The following is an 18,235-nucleotide window of genomic DNA, read 5'->3' on the forward strand; positions in this document are numbered from 1 at the left end:
CAGCAAAGGTTTTCACATGTATTATCTTACCTAACCTTCCCCCAATGTTTCTGATGTACATTGGACAAATGCCTTTTTCCTATCTTCGAGATAAGAAAATTGAAACATAGAGTGTTTAAATATTATAGCCTAAAGCACAGGACTAGTGATAGAATAAAGATTGAATTAGCACTTAACATAAAGCTAAATTATAATTATAGATTTGTAATCTAATAAGGTCATGCATGATGTATTGTATCAAAACTAAAAGCAGGCTGGGGATATAGCCTAGTGGCAAGAGTGCCTGCCTCGGATACACGAGGCCCTAGGTTCGATTCCCCAGCACCACATATACAGAAAACGGCCAGAAGCGGCGCTGTGGCTCAAGTGGCAGAGTGCTAGCCTTGAGCGGGAAGAAGCCAGGGACAGTGCTCAGGCCCTGAGTCCAAGGCCCAGGACAGGCCAAAAAAAACAAACAAACAAAAAAACAAACAAATAAACAAACAAACAAAAAAACTAAAAGCAAATAAAGTTAATTCCTATTATCTGTGAACTTGAATAAAATCATGAGACTTAATATAAGTGCAAGAGGAAGAAAATTCTTTAAAAAGTCTTAATCTTTGATCTGGTCATCTGGGAATTGAAAATTTAAGACCAAATAAGCTCTTCAGAGGAATGAATACAGAAAAAGAAGTAAAGTGTCAATCTGAAGATACTTCTTGGGAAAAAGCTCTCAGGATAATATGCTATTAATCACTGACATAGAAGTAAGATCCAGGAAAATAACCAATTCCTGGCTCATGGTAGATCCTTCCTCTATGTATGTAGTGTGCATATGTATTTTATATGATATGCATTTGCATTAGTGTCAATAACTAGGGAAATAATGAGGAAATGGAGTAAGACTGGGATAATGAATAGGTGATTTTGCTGTGATAATAATAATTACAGCAGGGTCCAGATGGCATTAAGGAAAATAATTTGGGAAATGAAGGTATTAGCGTTTAAAACCTTCTCTTAACTTCATCTTGCTTTTTTGTATGATGGAAAAGAAAAATGGGGTAGATAAGATCTGAAGATGGCAACAGAATAAAAAAAATGAAGATTTCTTCTAAAATGGCTTTTAAAATGGAGTTTTATTCATCTTAACAGAAAAATAATAAAAAAAAATGAGTCGCAAGAGAGATACCCAGTGTGGTGAGATTGAACCAAAGTTCTCATGACTGGAATGGTGTGAGAGATTCGTAGCACTGGCTGATAAAATGAGAGAAGTAATAATAGTGATGGTTCATAGTTTTACTCAGCAAAGATAATGACTACCTACTATGTCAGGGGCTATTCAAGGGATACCACAGGAATAAAGAAAAATGCTTTCTTGCATCCTACATATTTCCATGCATGATTCCAACAACTTCCTTTGGTGTTGGTGGGAAAAAGAGATTACCAAGCTAGAGACAGTGAAGAGGGTGAGGGGAAGAATTTCTAAAAAAAAAAAAAAAAAGTGTTTCAAAAAGAAATGAAAGCCAAAGGAAATTTTATGGACAAGGAAGAAACAAACCAGAGAATCAAATAAGATTTAAGAGAGAGAATTGCAATGCAAAGATGTCAACTCTAGTTATTTGGCAGTCATTTTAATGTACTAGATTTATTTCCTGATCAGATATCAAACAGTAATTTTCAGTTTAGGACATAAAGGTTGTACAAAGAGGTGATCTTTGAACAAATAAAAAAGGAACATATTTTAAGGAATTGATAGCAGCATGTTGTAGTTCCCGTAGAACTGCATTAAGAGGGAATGGATTGAGAGAGAGAACAAAATATGTATTGTGATGTTAAAGTTTTTGGCAGGTGAAGAGGTAAATATAATGAATGAGAGAGATGATAGGAAAGAAGCCTTTACATGAGATTGCAGATGTGTAGGGCAAAATGTAGGGCCAACTGGGGTAGTTAGTATGGATTATTTGTCTCTAGTGGAGGTGAGAAAGGAAAATTTGATCTGGAGGTAAACATGGATTTGGTGGATATGTGTTCTGTAGATGCCAGCCATGATTAGAACACAAATAAAGGACTTTATTTTGTAATAGCCTGGGGAGAAAGATTTTTATAAGTGGTGGTATTTGTTTCAGGATTCTTTAAAAGAATAACTTTAGTTGGGGGCCAGTGGCTCATGCCTGTAATCCTAGCTACTCTGAGATCTGAGGATCACAGTTCAAAGCCAGACCCGGTAGGAAAGTCTGTGAGACTCTTATCTCCAGTTAACAAACAGAAAATGGGAGTGGCACTGTGGCTCAAGTGGCAGAGCTCTACCCTTGAGCTGAAGAGCTCAGGGACAGTGCCTAGGCCCAGAGTTCAAGCCCCATGACTAACAAAAAGTAATAATAACTTGTTTGTAATTATTAAGGTGTTCTATTGGCTTTTTAAAGGATATAAATCTTTCAAGCAGATAATGTTTCAAAACATTTTCCAAAAACATAAAAATTTTAAATTTTTAGAGAGAATGATATTAAAATAATATTGAGTTGGGCTGGAAGTATGGCTCAAGCCATTGTATATTTATTTTCTCCCATAGGGTGTTCATAAATATGAATTAGAATGTTAGTATTGAAGTATGATCATGAATCAGAATTGCCTGTTCATAAGGCAAATCACACAAATAGCAAAGATCATCCATTTCATATTGTTCAGACAATAAAAGAACAGAACCTTGATTTTATTGAAAAAATTTAATATTTTTTAAAGGTGATTTGCAAGCAGGAAGAGGATATTAACCAGGAATTGAAGGAGAATGACACTGAAAAAGAACATAACCAACAGCTTTCAGATTCTGACACATCTATTAAGGACGAGGGTTCTGCAAGAAGAAATGACTTCATTTCTGTACCAAGTATCCAGCCTTTAGATGCCCTATCAGATTCAGATAGTGAAAACTCTTTCCAAGACTCCAGGCCAGAAAACCAAAAAGACCATGAAGAAGATGAGGATGAGGAAGTAAAAAGATATATTATGGAGAAAATTATACAAGCTAACAATATTCTACAGAATCAAGAACCCACAAGTAGTAAAAGGGAGCGAAAACTTAAATTCAAAGACAAATTAGTTGATCTGGAAGTTCCTCCCCTTGATAACAATGATATTTATAGAAATTCTTTTGAAAATGAAAATAATATGTCTGGAAAACTGTCACAGTTATATATTTCCAATGAACTAGAACAAGAAAATGTGATCTTGTCACTTCCTGATAGAAGCTGTGAAGAAAACAAGGATGGGAAGATACTGATCGAGAGAGATGGAAAGTTTGAACTTCTGAATTTACAAGACATTGAGAGCCAAGGGTTTTTGCCTCCCATTAATAGTGCTATTAGTATAGAAAATGAGCCTCAGCAGTTGCTCCTCAGATCTCCCAATTCATGTGTCAATGGTGTGAAGAAAGATGAACTTGCAGGAAAGAGTCATGCTATCACTCACTTATCAACAGGAGAGCCGTTGGCTTATGTTCCTCAACCACCATCCAACCACAAATCTCGTCCCAGCTCTGCTGCCAACTTAGATCGAAATAAAGGAAACAGGAAATCTCACCGGACACAGTCTGCAAATATATCTCCAGTGACCTCAACATACTGCCTTTCCCCTCGACAGAAAGAACTCCAAAAACAACTAGAACAAAGGAGAGAAAAGCTAAAGAGAGAGGTAAGAATAAAAGTGGACATTATATTTTTAATGTAATAGAAATGGTTGTTCAAATGTGTTTGACATTGGGCTGGGAATATGGCCTAGTGGCAAGAGTGTTTGTCTTGTATACATGAAGCCCTGGGTTTGATTCCCCAGCACCACATATATAGAAAACAGCCAGAAGTGGCACTGTGGCTCAAGTGGTAGAGTGCTAGCCTTAAGCAAAAAGAAGCCAGGCACAGTGCTCAGGCCCTGAGTCCAAGCCCCAGGACTGGCAAAAAAAAAAAAAAAAAAAAAAGCATGTTTGAGGTTGCTTGCTTTCTTTTTCTGTTATGAAATGGAATAGTAATTAATAATTATTAACTAAATGATTATTAACCTTAATCTGTTTTTGTAACCATCACAGAGCATAGTAGAATGATCTGTTTTAAAGTGAGAGGAAGTCTCAAAGATAACATCACTTGGTTCTTTCATTTTAAGGGTGAAGACTCAGAATTATGTGACTATTGAAAGTAATTTTGATATGAGATAGGTGAAAATTACATTTCACATGGAAAAGAGAAGGCACAAATTTGTTTGGATTTAATAGGCAGCATGTGTAGTTGGATTATAATTGTGTGTGTGTGTGTGTGTGTGTGTGTGTGTGTGTGTTCCATAGATACAATTCCATGATTTCAGGGATTTTTATTTTAGATTAAGAATACAATCTTATGTATAGCTCAGTGGGTTTCACTCCTAACCTCCCTCTGGCATTCTTCACATCTCCTGCTCTGCCACTTCATAGGTGCTCCTGTATAGGTAGTACCTATGCAGTACCTGTCAGTAACACCGTGTTGGGCTTCGGGTTTGCTGAGACTATCTGAAATGAGACTAAGCAGGTACTCAACCAGATTTCCAAGACACACCTGGGATGAGGGGCAGGGCTGTGCTGGTTGGCAGGGTTTCTATGACACGATTAGAATGAGTGGCTCCATTGATTGGAAAGCCTCCAGTAGAGCCTGCCAGTCTGGCTGTGGGATCTCAACCATCATCCTGTACTCACCACTTTCAGATAGCCTCGGACCACCTGTCTTTGTTTTGTGCCCAACAGTACCCATGGAATATTTGTAACAAAGCTAAGGTGAACAGATGTGCTGTGCCACAAGTCCTGAATGTTTTTGCTCCTCTGGTAGTTTGGTATGAGAATAACTGTTCAACTTGGTGTGTCACTGAGGGATGTTACTCAGCTTCCATCTTGCTTTTTCCTGAGGCCTCTTATTTTCAGGATGAAAGTTTAAAATGAATGGAAAGTTTCAGGGACAGAGATTCTGATTTGACCCCTCAAAATATATTGAACAAATACATAATTTTGTTAATTTTTCATGAATCTATTTTCATATTCTTTCTTCCAGGAAGAACAACGAAAAATAGAAGAAGAGAAAGAAAAGAAAAAAGAGAATGACATGGTGTTTAAAGCATGGTTGCAAAAGAAAAGAGAGCAGGTTCTAGAAATGCGAAGAATTCAGCGAGCAAAGCAAATTGAATACATGAACAATAGAGTAAGTAGAATGTCTAGATGATAAGCAAGTTCATACATATATTAAAGTGGATCTTCTTTAGAGAAGAGAGTCAGTATCAGATTAAGAATCTTTGAATATAGAAGAAAGGTATAAGAGCTCTCTGCAAAGGATGTAACATACAGGTGAAATTTTAATTTCTAAAGAGCTCTCTTAAAAAACAAATGACCCCCATATTATTCAGAAGTCCTTAGCATAGAAAATAGAAAATGGTTAATTCATTTTTCAAGGTAATATAAGTTTGATATTCAAATAAGATATAGGTACATATCCCTTCATCCCACACACAATCCTACAAATGAATCGTACTTTAGATACATATAGAAATCACATATATAAAGTATGTATGCATATATATAGAGAGAGAAAGAGACAGAGACAGATAGAGAAGAAAAATTTATATTCATTCCTTAGCTCATCTAGGCTCATATTCCAATGATAACTTTTTTTTTTTCCTTGCCAGTCTTGGGGCTTGAACTCAGGGCTAGGTGCTGTCCATGAGCTTTTGTGTTCAAGGCTTTGCACTCTACCACTTAAGCACACAGCTCCACTTCCGGCTTTTGGGTGGTTAATTGAAGATAAGTCTCACAGATTTTCCTGCCTGGGCTGACTTGGAACTTCAGCCCTCAGATCCCAGCCTCCTGAGTAGCTAGGATTATAGGTGTGAGGCGAGTGACACCTGGTCTATTATATGCTTTTTGTTTTTTGTTTGGTGGGCTTTCCATTTTTTAAGTTCAATTTTTTTATTGTTTAGTAGACGGTTGCTATGTAGCCCAAGCTGGTCTTGAACTTAGTATGTAGCCCAAGCTGCCTTCTGATCCCGTAAATCCTAGATGCTCCATGCTACTCATATTGAGCATCTAGTTGTATACATATGGCCAGCTACATTGTTTATTAACATAGTGAATTGACACATGTGTTTCCTTTCATGTATGAGCTGCTCTAGCACCTAGATATATAGCTGGTTAATCAGAATCACAGGTTACAATCTGAAACTTTCAATTGGTATCTGAAGTGGGGGCAGCTTTGTGAGATGGGGGCTCTTATAGTGGAAATTGATGCTCACCATGGTGGTGTCAAGATTGAGTCACACTGTAGGGTAACAAGATAGCGATGCAGGAAAAACGCTTTTTTAAAAATGGAATGTGAATGTACAAGAAAGTTAGTTATTCTTATGTAATATGAATATTCTATGAATTTTCAGCACTTTCTTATTGTATATTAGAGATTTAAAAAATAATTTGCCTATTACAGCTGTTATAAATACCTTATAAAGTCTGACATTGGTAATTTTATAGATAGTTTATTATACTGTTTGTAGAAACTTTTGCTTTTAAAGTCTTGGAATGAATTAGCTATACCTTTGTTGGCTAGACATCAACAACAACAACAAAAACAACAACACACACACACACATAAAACCTAGCATGGTGGTACACACTTGTAATCCCAATTGCTTGGGAGGTAGAGACAGGAAGGTAGTGATCCCAATATTTTTATTGAACTTCTTACTTAGCATGTGATGAATGGCAATTCATAAACAGTATATCGTTCTCTGTTATCAGGCTCTTGTAATAGATTTAAGTTTTTAATTAGAAATATTGATGTATTCCATGCAAAAAAAGCTATGAGAAATTATAAACCAGGGAAATGCATATTTTACTAGTTTAGGAAAGGTTTTTATGAGTCAGTGAAAGTAGGAAGAGCAGAAATTAGGCCAAGAATTGGAGCAATTTTTTCAGGTCAAGAGAACATGTGGGAGTGTCCTGAGACAAGTTAATGATGAGTGTGAAAGGACCTAGTAAATGAGCAGGAATTAGGTGATGTTGAAGCTGTACTGTGCATTTTTAAATTATTTTGCTGTCAGAAGCCATGAAATCGGCCAAGCACAGGAGCAGCACTTTGAGGATGTTCTTCCACAGAGTTGCCTTTCAGTCTGCTATGAATTGGAAAGGTTCAGAGCAAATATTAGAAATCAGATATACTCATCTCAGTGAGAAGTGATGGCACCTTAGATTAGGGTTACAGCAGGAGATAAAGAAATTTGAGGTATGTTTTAGTAATTGATTACATAATGTATGTGAGATAAAAAAGAATATATCAGATTTTCTTCTGAGCAGTTTGGTGGGAAATGGTTCCATGTCTGGGAGTAGTAGGTTTGGAGACATTATCATGGCAGTTAGTAAGCTGTTGAGTTTTCCCATACCCATGAAAGATTCAGGTGAGGATGTTGTAGATTAACTGGAGACATTTGTCTTGTGATCATAGAGAGTTTGAGGCTGGAGATATGAATTAGACAGTGATTTCAGAGATGGAGTAGTTTGTAGTGTCATGGATGTGGCTAGAGGAGAGGATGGTGCATGGCATGGAGAAAGTCATCAAATAGAAACAAAATCAAAGGTCTATGAGGCTGGTTGTTGGTTGGTTCCTCCAGGTAGTTATAAATACTACCTAGGATAGCCTGGAGAGGAACACTGACCCAGAAGTTGTTAGATTGCCAGATTTAATAGAGCCAAATTGTGTGTGTGTGTGTGTGTGTGTGTGTGTGTGTGTGTGTGTGTGTGTGTGTGATGTATGGATATAGAATCTCACAATCCAAAGACTTTTTTGTAATAAAGGTTTAATCTATTAGTAATTACTTTGTAATTCAAATTTTATCTTCATAATTCTTGTTCTGAATTTTTTTTAGAAAGAGGAAGGGAGGAGGATTTTGTTGTTACCTCTCTGTATGTTTCCAAAATATTCCCATCAATCTTAGCCATGGATGAGATTTGCCATTAGGTCTTGCAATATCCCCCAGTCTAGTCTAGAATTGGACTCAAGAGATCTTCCTGTCTCAGCCTCATGAGTAGCTGCGAGTGCAGCTATTTAATCAATATTAAAATTTAAAATTAAAGTTTAATTTAAATGAGGTAACATCCTGTGGTGTACATTGTAGGCAGAGAAGGTGTGAAAGAAGGGCACTTATTTCTGTCATTAATGCAATACAGTATCTATATGTCTCCTATGTAGAAAATACTCTACAAATGTATTGAACTAATGAAAGAACAGGGATACCCATCATTCCTGTTCTTTGAATCCTCCCTGAATCTTTGATTCTTTTGATCTTTAATTCCAGGTACACTTCTGTCATCTTCATTTATCTCTAGACTTTCAGATGTCCAGCATTGATCCTTCAGATTCAGAGATCTCTCTCTACAGGTCACTTGTATAGCAAAGATACTGACACACATGGATCTTATAAATTAGATTGGAGCATGCTTGGCAATATAGGTTATAGGAGAAAATGCAAGCTTGAAGAAAAGTTATTCTGTGTAGTAGAAGTTGTATTTGAATCAGGTCCATCTTTCCTTTTGTGTTCTTGCTCGGTATCCACCTTGCTAGTCATCCACCTTACTAGTCATACTTCTTCAAAGGTTAAAGAACCCCAGTTTGTCTCTTTCTTCTCTTTCATTTCTCCAAACAAGATGTTTTCTAATAATGTTAGAAAATTCCATCAGAAAGTCTGAGGGACTATGAAGTAAGGTACTCCTGCTGGCTTGTTCTTAGGTGAAAATGCTCAGGGTTGTTAAACTTTATCAGAACTCTAACCCTTATGCCTTTCATAGCAATGGTTACAGTGTTATTTGCTCTATTTTTGAAACAGGCTCTTTCTTTATAGCCCAGGATGGCTTCAAACTAATGATCCTCCTGACTCAGATCCTCCTGGCATGCTAGGATTATTATCAGCCATGCCAAGTAGTAACTACAGTTTTGAAGCCGAGCTTAGCAATTAAGTAGCTCTGACAGATATTCTTAAAATGGAAAAAGTAGTAAGTGAAAAGATAAGCAACACAAGTGTTGAATGGTTTTACAAATTGTATTTCATGGAGCCCTTTTAGAAGCTGTTTGAAAGACCTTAACTCTATTCTTATTGCCTATTCCCAACTTCTCTTCAATTCTTTGTGCAAAATTATTTTATTTAACAGAGTTCAACCTTGAAAATCACGCTTTTTGTACTTTATTTACTGATTATCTCAAGATGTGGGTTTTTTTGGAGTAGAGAATGCTAGAGGTTGAAATCAGTATATTGTACATGCTAGAAAAGCACTGCACTGTTATCTATCTATCTATCTATCTATCTATCTATCTATCTATCTATCTATCTATCTATCTATCTTTATCTCCTGTCTTCTCAATTTGACAAGAGCTGTAGGGGCTGGCTATTCCTTTAAGACCTGGGGCGGCTGCTAGCTGCCTTGTCCCACCTCCTTCCAGTTCCGAAACTGGGAGAGAAGCCAAACCAGCCCCCGCCTCTCAGTGGTGAACGCATGTTGTAATGGCACTGGCTGACACAGGAGGCGGAGCCAAGAGGTCTCCGCCTCTGCAGGAAGTTCCATGACATCCCCGTGATGGACACGCTCATTAGCCTATTGTTAGCACCTGGCCATTCCCTCTCCTTCATGTGTCATTACTGGTATAAGACTGTTAGCCCCTCCCTTGAATAAACCAGAATGCTCATTGAAGCTTCTCCGGGAGCCTACTCGTGCCTTGCTTCCTTGGTGGGGATAGGGAGGAGGAGGGCTTCCCGCAACCACAGGACTGAGGCTACACATGAACCTCGCCCCCGCAGTCAATTCCTACTGGCCAGAGGATATGCTGAGGGCAATAGGGAACCACACGATAAGGGTGGACAGGCCCAGGACCTCTACACAGAAGGAGGTAGAGCTAAGCCCGGCAAAGATCCAGATAGCAGTAGGTTCAAGGTTGACTTTTCTGACAGAAGTATAACTAGTGCCTTCAACTCTAGGGTGATGCATTTGACTTGGATACTAGGAATGCAGGCTGTACATTTAGGGTTTTAAAAAAATTCATGAGCAAGACATTCTTGTACGGTTCCATAGGCAGGGCCTCAAATGGTAGTTTTAGTTTATCTAAATTAAGCAAAACTTGATTCTCTAATCAGCAGGCAAACAGAGATCCACAGCTAGCTTTTCGATTGTGGCTTAAGAAAAAGCATGATGAGCAAATGAAAGAAAGAAAATCAGAAGAACTGAGAAAGCAAGAGGAATGCTTATTCTTCCTTCAAGGAACAGAAGGCCGTGAAAGGGCTTTTAAACAGTAAGCAGAACATTTTTACAAAAAATACCTATCCTCTTACTCTTATTTGGGTAAAACTGCTTTATGTCATTAACTCCTGAGAAAATAGACTTGGACTCATAATATTGTTAATAAGCCTTGGAGAGAGTCCACTTGTTTGGATTCCTTTTCCTACCCTTGCCACTCATTATAATGTAAACAGTAATTGCCCAATGAGAAAAGGGAAATATTACATTTTTATTACTCATAAATCATAATCATGACTATTAGACCTGGAATGCATGTCATCTATTCCGTGTGTATTTATGATTTTAAAATATAATGAAACAATACTGTGCCTACTGTACTTCAATCTGCTTATTTTACTAGTAAATATCATGGGGTGCCCATTCCATACACATTTTCCCCCCAACTGATGGATATTTGACTAAGAGGTAGTTGCTTGTAGTTGTTTAGAGTTGTAGCCAATTCAGGAGCATACGAAAAGTCTATATATACACCTCTCTATACAATTATATAGAGGATATATTACCAAATTTATGGGTACATAGTTATTTTTATGGTATTTTAACTAAGCAAGATTTATAGACTTGAGTGGAGTGTGGACTCTTTCTTTACCACATTTTATGCTTCCAAACTGAGGTGCTTTTTTTTCATATTAAGGAAGAACTATTTCATGTACTAAAAAGCAAGAGCACTATAGTTTTTTTACTAGGAAGATTAAGGCAGCATTTCTGCATCCTGCTAGTGTTTTTAACATGAATATGTACTATTTTAAAATACAGCTATTGCCAAAGAGTTATTTTTAATCTTACCAAATACTTACTTGTAACACATTTAAAACATTAGGCTTTTTAGTAAAAAAGCCAATTAAGTTGTCAGTTTACTCATGGCAAACTTCATTTCACATTTGCTTCCAAATATACTTTCTTGAGTAAGCCTTGGGTACATACTTTCCTGTTGAAACTTTAATAATTTGTGTTGTGATAATATTTTAAGGTAAAAATGGTCACTTTCCTAACTTTATAGCATGAAAAATGTATTTAGCTGATACTTACCATGTATTTAGGTGATACTTACCAAGTGCCTTTTCCTGCAGATGGCTCAGAAGGAAACGGATAGAAAAAATAGCAGAACAACAAGCTGTCAAAGAGAGAGCTAGACAGCTCCGACTAGAAGCCAGGCGTACTAAACACATACAGAACCACCTATATACTATGTCAGAAGCCAAAGCTTTTCGTTTTACTGATCAGTACAACTGAAGAGTCTATTAAATACTTCATTTGGCACCTGCTGTCATCAGAATCTGGATATCATTTCTTACGGCTCTTGTGTTTTGGTAATATTCTAAATTGTGGAAACGGTGTTTGTTTTTTGGTGATATTGGTGGTGAATTTAAATTTGTTTTTTTTAACACTAAAAGAAAATAAACTTCTCTCACAGTGTTGGAATTTATTGTGCCATCTTTTTAGTTTTTTAGTTCATGCAACAAATGGATCAGTGGATGAACTGTTCTACTTCTAAATTATTAACATTTCTATCTGGAAAAGATACAAAATAGGGACAAATTGCTATTTATCATACCTATTATCATTAAAAATTGCAGCAGAACATTTCATAAAGCAAAAGGAGTAACTTTTTCATCAAGCCTTTTCTAAGGCCATATATTAAAATCCCATTTATGTTGACTTTGAATTTAAATAGTGTAGGACTAATGTCAGCTATTAACATTTAAAAAGACAAAGTATGCATAATAGTATTTCAGGTATGCCTCATAATAGTATTTTAGCTATTTTAGCCAGCTTTTATTGCACTTAAAATGTACCTGGTATTGTTGCAAATGTTTTACATAAGTAACACAATCCCATGACTAGCCCATTTGTCTAATTTTTCTGAATGAAAAGCCAAAACACCTAGACATGTGTAGTTAATTCACAGACACTAGCAACTTTCCCTTTACTGAGACCCCAGTAATTAGTGAGATCATTACTACATAGACAGTACGTGCCACTTGTGATATTACAAATGTTTTAGAAGTATGCCAGACAGAAATTGGGACATGATGAAAATAGAGATTTCTTACTGCATCACAATGACACATAGGGATTCACTTCCACTGTTTTGCACATGCATAAACAATTGTCGTGGCACCAGTTTTTGAAAAGATTATCCTTTTCTTATTGAATAAACTCCACTCTTATTGAAAACTGATCATAGATGTGTTTACTTTTTAACCTTCAATTCTATACCAGGATCTACATGCCCAACCTTTATTCCATTGGCACATTTTTTTTTTTTTTTTTTTTTTTTTGCCAGTCCTGGGCCTTGGACTCAGGGCCTGAGCACTGTCCCTGGCTTCTTCCCGCTCAAGGCTAGCACTCTGCCACTTGAGCCACAGAGCCGCTTCTGGCCGTTTTCTGTATATGTGGTGCTGGGGAATCGAACCTAGGGCCTCGTGTATCCGAGGCAGGCACTCTTGCCGCTAGGCTATATCCCCAGCCCCATCATTGGCACATTTTAATGATAGCTTTCTAGTTTGAGGTTTGAAATTCAAGTTACAAATCCAACTTTTTCTTTCAACTTTGTTTCAGTTACACTCAGAGGCTTTGCAATTCCACATGTTCATGATCAGTTTGTCCATTTTTGTAAAAAGAAAAGGCTATTAGAATTTTGATAGAATTTGTGTTGAATTTGTAATTGTTTTGGATATTATTTCTTAGTATTGTCTTCCAGTCTATGAACACAGGATGTATATTTAAGTGCAATGGCTTTGTAGTTTTTCAATGCATGGGTCATTCATTGTCTAGTTTGAACTTACTATAAATGGACTTGGCTATTTGGGGTCATACATAAATACAAATGATTTTGTATACTCACTTTATGCTTTTTTTCTGCCTTTATTAATAGATATTCTTTAGTGTATTATTTGGAACCTTCCATGTAGAGGATCATGTCATGTGTGAAGAATAGTATTACTTATTTTCCAAATTGGATATCCTTTTATATTTTTGGCAGTGATTCTGCTCAAGGTCCCATGAATATCTAGTAATTGTGAAAGTGGCCATCGTACCAGGATGTCTATACGAGCTGCTTGGTATTACCACAACTGTATTATCCCCATTTTTCTGGATATTTACATTTTTAAAGGATATTTAGTTTTACCATGTTTTATGACAGCTGAGTTAACTGAATTGGTTATGGTCATGTTTTTTTTTTTTTTTTTTCTGTTGTCCTTTCTTTACCACTCTTGATTCCTGATAAATCCTATTTGATTGGGGTGTATAATCTCCTTAGTATGTTGCATTTGGTTTACTTGGAATTTGTGCAAAAATTTTTTTCATCTAGTGATTTTAGTCTAATATTGGTGGGGGAGGATTACTTGGTTGAGCCTTGGTATCATGTAAATTAGGGAGGTGCTCTACCACTTGCTATTCCTCTAGGTTTTTTTGTTTCTATTTTGTTTTTGAGACAGTGTTTCCTTTGGGATGTCCCCCAATTTATAGTCCTCCTGTCTCATCTGAAGAGTCTGGCTTGTAATAATGCTAACTTCTGGTCTTTGTCTTTGGTATTAGGCTATACTGGCTTCATAGCATGAGTTAATGTTTTTTGTCTTCAGTGTTTTTTTTTTTCAAATTTTTATTATCAAACTGATGTACAGAGAGGTTACAGTTTCATATGTTAGGCATTGGATACATTTCTTGTACTGTTTGTTACCTTGTCCCTCATACCCCCCTCCCTCCTCCCCCTTTCCCTCCCCTCCCCCAGGTGTTCAGTTCACTTACACCAAACAGTTTTGCAAGTATTGCTTTTGGAGTTGTTTGTCTGTTTTTACCCAGTGTCTCTCAAATTTGGTATTCCCTTTCAATTTCCTACTTCCAATACCAGTATACATGGTTTCCAATATACTCAGATTACAGAGATAGTGTAGGTACAACCACAGGAAGGTGTTACAAGAACATCATCAATAATAGAAGCTACAGATACACGTAGGACATTGAAAGTAGTTACAACTGTGATATAACAATTGTTTCCATAACATGGAGTTCATTTCACTTAGCATCATCTTATGTGATCATAAGGGTATAGCTATTGGGCCTTGTGATGCTCTGCTATGACTTGCCTAAACTGTACTAATTATTCCCAATAAGGGAGACCATAGAGTCCATGTTTCTTTGGGTCTGGCTCACTTCACTTAGTATAATTTTTTCCAAGTCCTTCCATTTCCTTACAAATGGGACAATGTCATTCTTTCTGATAGAGGCATAAAATTCCATTGTGTATATGTACCACATTTTCCTGATCCATTCGTCTACTGAGGGGCATCTGGGTTGGTTCCAGATTCTCGCTATGACAAATTGTGCTGCGATGAACATTGTTGTGCTGGTGGCATTACTGTGATTTTGTTTGTGGTCTTTTGGATAGATACCCAAAAGTGGGGCTGCTGGGTCATAGGGGAGTTCTATATTTAGCCTTCTGAGGAATCTCCATACTGCTTGCCAGAGTGGCTGAACCAGTTTACATTCACACCAACAATGAAGTAGGGTTCCCTTTTGGCCACATCCCCTCCAACAATTGTTATTGTTAGTTTTCTTGATATAGGACATTCTTACTGGGGTGAGATGGAATCTCAGTGTTGTTTTGATTTGCATTTCTTTTATGGGCAGTGATGTACAGCATTTTTTCATATGTCTCTTGGCCTCATTTCCTCATCAGAGAAGTCTCTTTGTAAGTCTTTTGCCCACTTGATGAGGGGGCTATTGGTTCTTTGCGGTTTTGTTTTGGAAGAACTAGTTCTTCCAAAGAATTAGTTCAACTAGAAGAATTAGTTCTGCATATATTTTAGAGATGAGGCCTTGTCTTCAATGTTTTGTAAAGAAATAAAAGGCTGGAGCTGTTCATTAAATGTTGGATAGAATTACCAGTGAAAATCTTTGGTCCTAGATATTTTTTTAAAAAATAGACATAAATTTAATAGAGCTTTCTACAGCAAATATTTGGTGTACAACAAAACTGGATAAAAGCATGGAGTTCTCATATACTTCTTTCACATTACCATTCTCCCTATCAACATCTTGTACACAAGTGGTAAATGTTAGGCTGATGAACATTTACACATATATTCACCAACTCCCCTTCACCCTTCATATTAGGTTTATTCAGTGTTGATAAACTTTTGGTTGTTGACTTAATCTCTTCATTTATTATGGATCTATTCAGATTTTCTATGTCTTCTTGAGTCAGTTTTGGTAATTTGTGACTTTTAAGATTTTTTTTTTCTATTTCATCCAAATTATTGATGGTGTCCTTCCTTTGTAGCATCTCCACTTTCAATTTCTGGTTTTACTTACTTGTACATTCTGAAGTCAATCTGGCAACAGATGTGTATTTTTTCAAAGAACTTAAAAAATCTTTATTAAATAGAAGGGTTACATTTACCTAAGTTAGGCAAAGAGTACATTTCCTTATGGAGAATGTCACATCTTCCCTCACTCCCAGTGTTTCCCTCCCATCCCACCCACAAGTCATATAGTTCATTTTCAACAATGTCTAGTGAGTACCATTGCTGCACTTGTTTACCCTTTGTCCCTCCATTTCTGTGCCTCACTTTACACTCCCAAAGACATATAGACAAAAAGAAAAAAAAAGCAGAAAGAAAACTTTTCCATTTCCTTCCTGGGGTCCATTCCAGTAAACGTTCGACACATAGGTGTTGCGCCTTTCTGTTCCTTTCCTAAAAGTGTCTTCCTTTGCTCTCACTCTATGTGAATGCCTGGAGATCTATATAATGTATGTGGCTAATTGTATTTTAGATCTAGTCTCCACATATGAGATGTGCTGTTTGAGCATGGCTGAACCTCACTGAACACGATTTGTTCTAGGTCCACCCAAAAGACTCCATATCCCCAAGCCATTAGAGCCTATCAATAAGTTTGGCAAAGTAGCTGGATACAAAACACATAAAAAAAATCAGCTTTTTTTGTATACCAACAACGCACAAGCAGAGAGGAAAATCAGGAAAATACCATTCACAATAGTCTCAAAGTATCTAATCAAAGAAACAAAAGCTCTTTATAGCAAAAACAATAAAAATTTGAAGGAAAAATGACATCAAGAATTGGAAAGACCTTCCATGATGATGGATAGGTAGATTTAATATTATAAAAATGGCCATACTGCCAAAAATGATCTACAAATTTAATGCAGTCCCCATCAAAATCACAATGAAGTTCTTTACTGAGATGAAACAATACAAAGCGGCTGGGGATATGGCCTAGTGGCAAGAGTGCTTGGCCTCTTATAAATGAAGCCCTGGGTTCAATTCCCCAGCACCACATATATAGGAAACGGCCAGAAGTGGTGCTGTAGCTCAAGTGGCGGAGTGCTAGCCTTGAGTAAAAAGAAGCCAAGGACAGTGCTCAGGCCCTGAGTCCAAGACCCAGAACTGGCCAAAAACAAAACAAAGCAAAACAAAATTCATTCGTAACACCAAAAAACCTCAAATAGCCATAGCAATTTTAGGCAAAACAAAACAAAAAAAGCCATGCTGATGGTTATCACAATCCCAGACCTCAAGCTCTACTACAGAGCTATAACAACAAAAACAGCTTAGAATTGGCACAAAATGGAACAGACTAGAAGACCCAGAACTAAAACCATACACTTAAAGAGTTATCTGATATTTGGAAGGAAGCCAAAGATATATAGTAGAACAAAGATAGCTTCTCTTCAATAATTACTGTTGGGAAAACTGAGCAGAAAACTAAAAGTGGATCCCTGTTTGTCACCATGTACTAATAACTCTAAGTGGATTGAAGACTTCAATGCCAGACCTGTATGAAGAGTAAGAGAAACACTGGATCTCACGGGCATAGGCAGAAAGTTTTTGAACAGTCCCAGATTGGAGAGAGACTTGAAAAATGGGTTTACATCAAACTAAAAAGTTTCTACACAGCAAAGGACACAGTTACTAAACTAAAAAGACAGCCAACAGAAGGGAGATCTTTACCAGTAATACATCAAAGGCCTAATATACAAAATATACAAGGATCTCAAGAAACTAACCCCTCCCAGAGCTAATAAACCAATCACTAAAAAGATGCCAAGGAGACTTCTCAGAAGAGGTAAGATGGCAAAGAAATACCTAAGGTAATGCTCATCATCCCTGGCCATAAAGGAAATGCAAATCAGAACTACTCCCAAGATTCCATCTCACCTCAGATTGGCTGACCCTATTGGACCATTGGTGGGAATGTAAACTAGTGCAGCCACTGTGGACAGCAGTATGGTGGTTCCTCAGAAAACTCAACATCCATCTCTATAACCCAGCCATACCACTCTTAGACATCTACCCAGAAGATCACAAGTCAGGATACCATAAAGACACTTTTGCATATCCATGTTCATTTTACATTCCTATTGGCAAGACACAAGGATTTGTTTTCCACATGCTTGTCAAATTATTTTTTTGTTAATAGCCATCCTAATATGCTGTAGTATTAACTTGCATTTCCTTAGTGATTAGTGATGTTGAGACTCTTCTGGTGTGCTTATTGGCTATTTGTGTGTATATTATACATAAGACACACATATGTACATATATACATAACATATGTTAAACATATATTTTAGAGAACTTTGTTCATATAATTGGCCCATTTTCTTGTTTCTGGTTACTGACTTGTAGACACACACATACTGAATCTTTATCAGATATATGGTTTGCTAGTATTGTCTTCCATTCTCCAAGTTGTCTTTTCAATGCACACTCTGATTATGGAGTTAAATGTATCTTTTTCTTTTGGGTCTGTGCTTTTGATATCAAATTTAAGAAATTATTGCCAATGTCATAAATCCCCCTACATTTTTTTCTAATAGTCTTTATTAGGTAAACCTAAAGGAAAAGACAAAGATCAAACTATAAGTAGTAAGAGGCAAATAAAGACTGGAATCTT

General features: G+C 36.8%; 1 protein-coding gene across 5 annotated transcripts in view; it reads left to right on the top strand.

Annotated features, from left to right (window-relative positions):
• The window catches only part of Ccdc181 (coiled-coil domain containing 181), a 29,720-nt gene extending 17,153 nt beyond the window's left edge, over positions 1-12,567 (top strand). For 4 of the 5 annotated variants that reach the window (XM_048358119.1, XM_048358121.1, XM_048358117.1 and 1 more), the window contains exons 3-6: positions 2,719-3,666; positions 5,040-5,186; positions 10,150-10,304; positions 11,383-12,567. In XM_048358119.1, coding sequence (XP_048214076.1) covers positions 2,719-3,666; positions 5,040-5,186; positions 10,150-10,304; positions 11,383-11,545 — 1,413 coding nt within the window. In that variant the 3' untranslated portion in view covers positions 11,546-12,567. The remainder of the gene's footprint in view (positions 1-2,718; positions 3,667-5,039; positions 5,187-10,149; positions 10,305-11,382) is intronic. The other variant, XM_048358120.1, reaches the window with a different exon arrangement.
• Positions 12,568-18,235: the final 5,668 nt, after the last annotated feature.

The sequence above is a fragment of the Perognathus longimembris genome, chromosome 11 (assembly GCF_023159225.1).
Source record: "Perognathus longimembris pacificus isolate PPM17 chromosome 11, ASM2315922v1, whole genome shotgun sequence".
Taxonomy (NCBI): domain Eukaryota; kingdom Metazoa; phylum Chordata; class Mammalia; order Rodentia; family Heteromyidae; genus Perognathus; species Perognathus longimembris.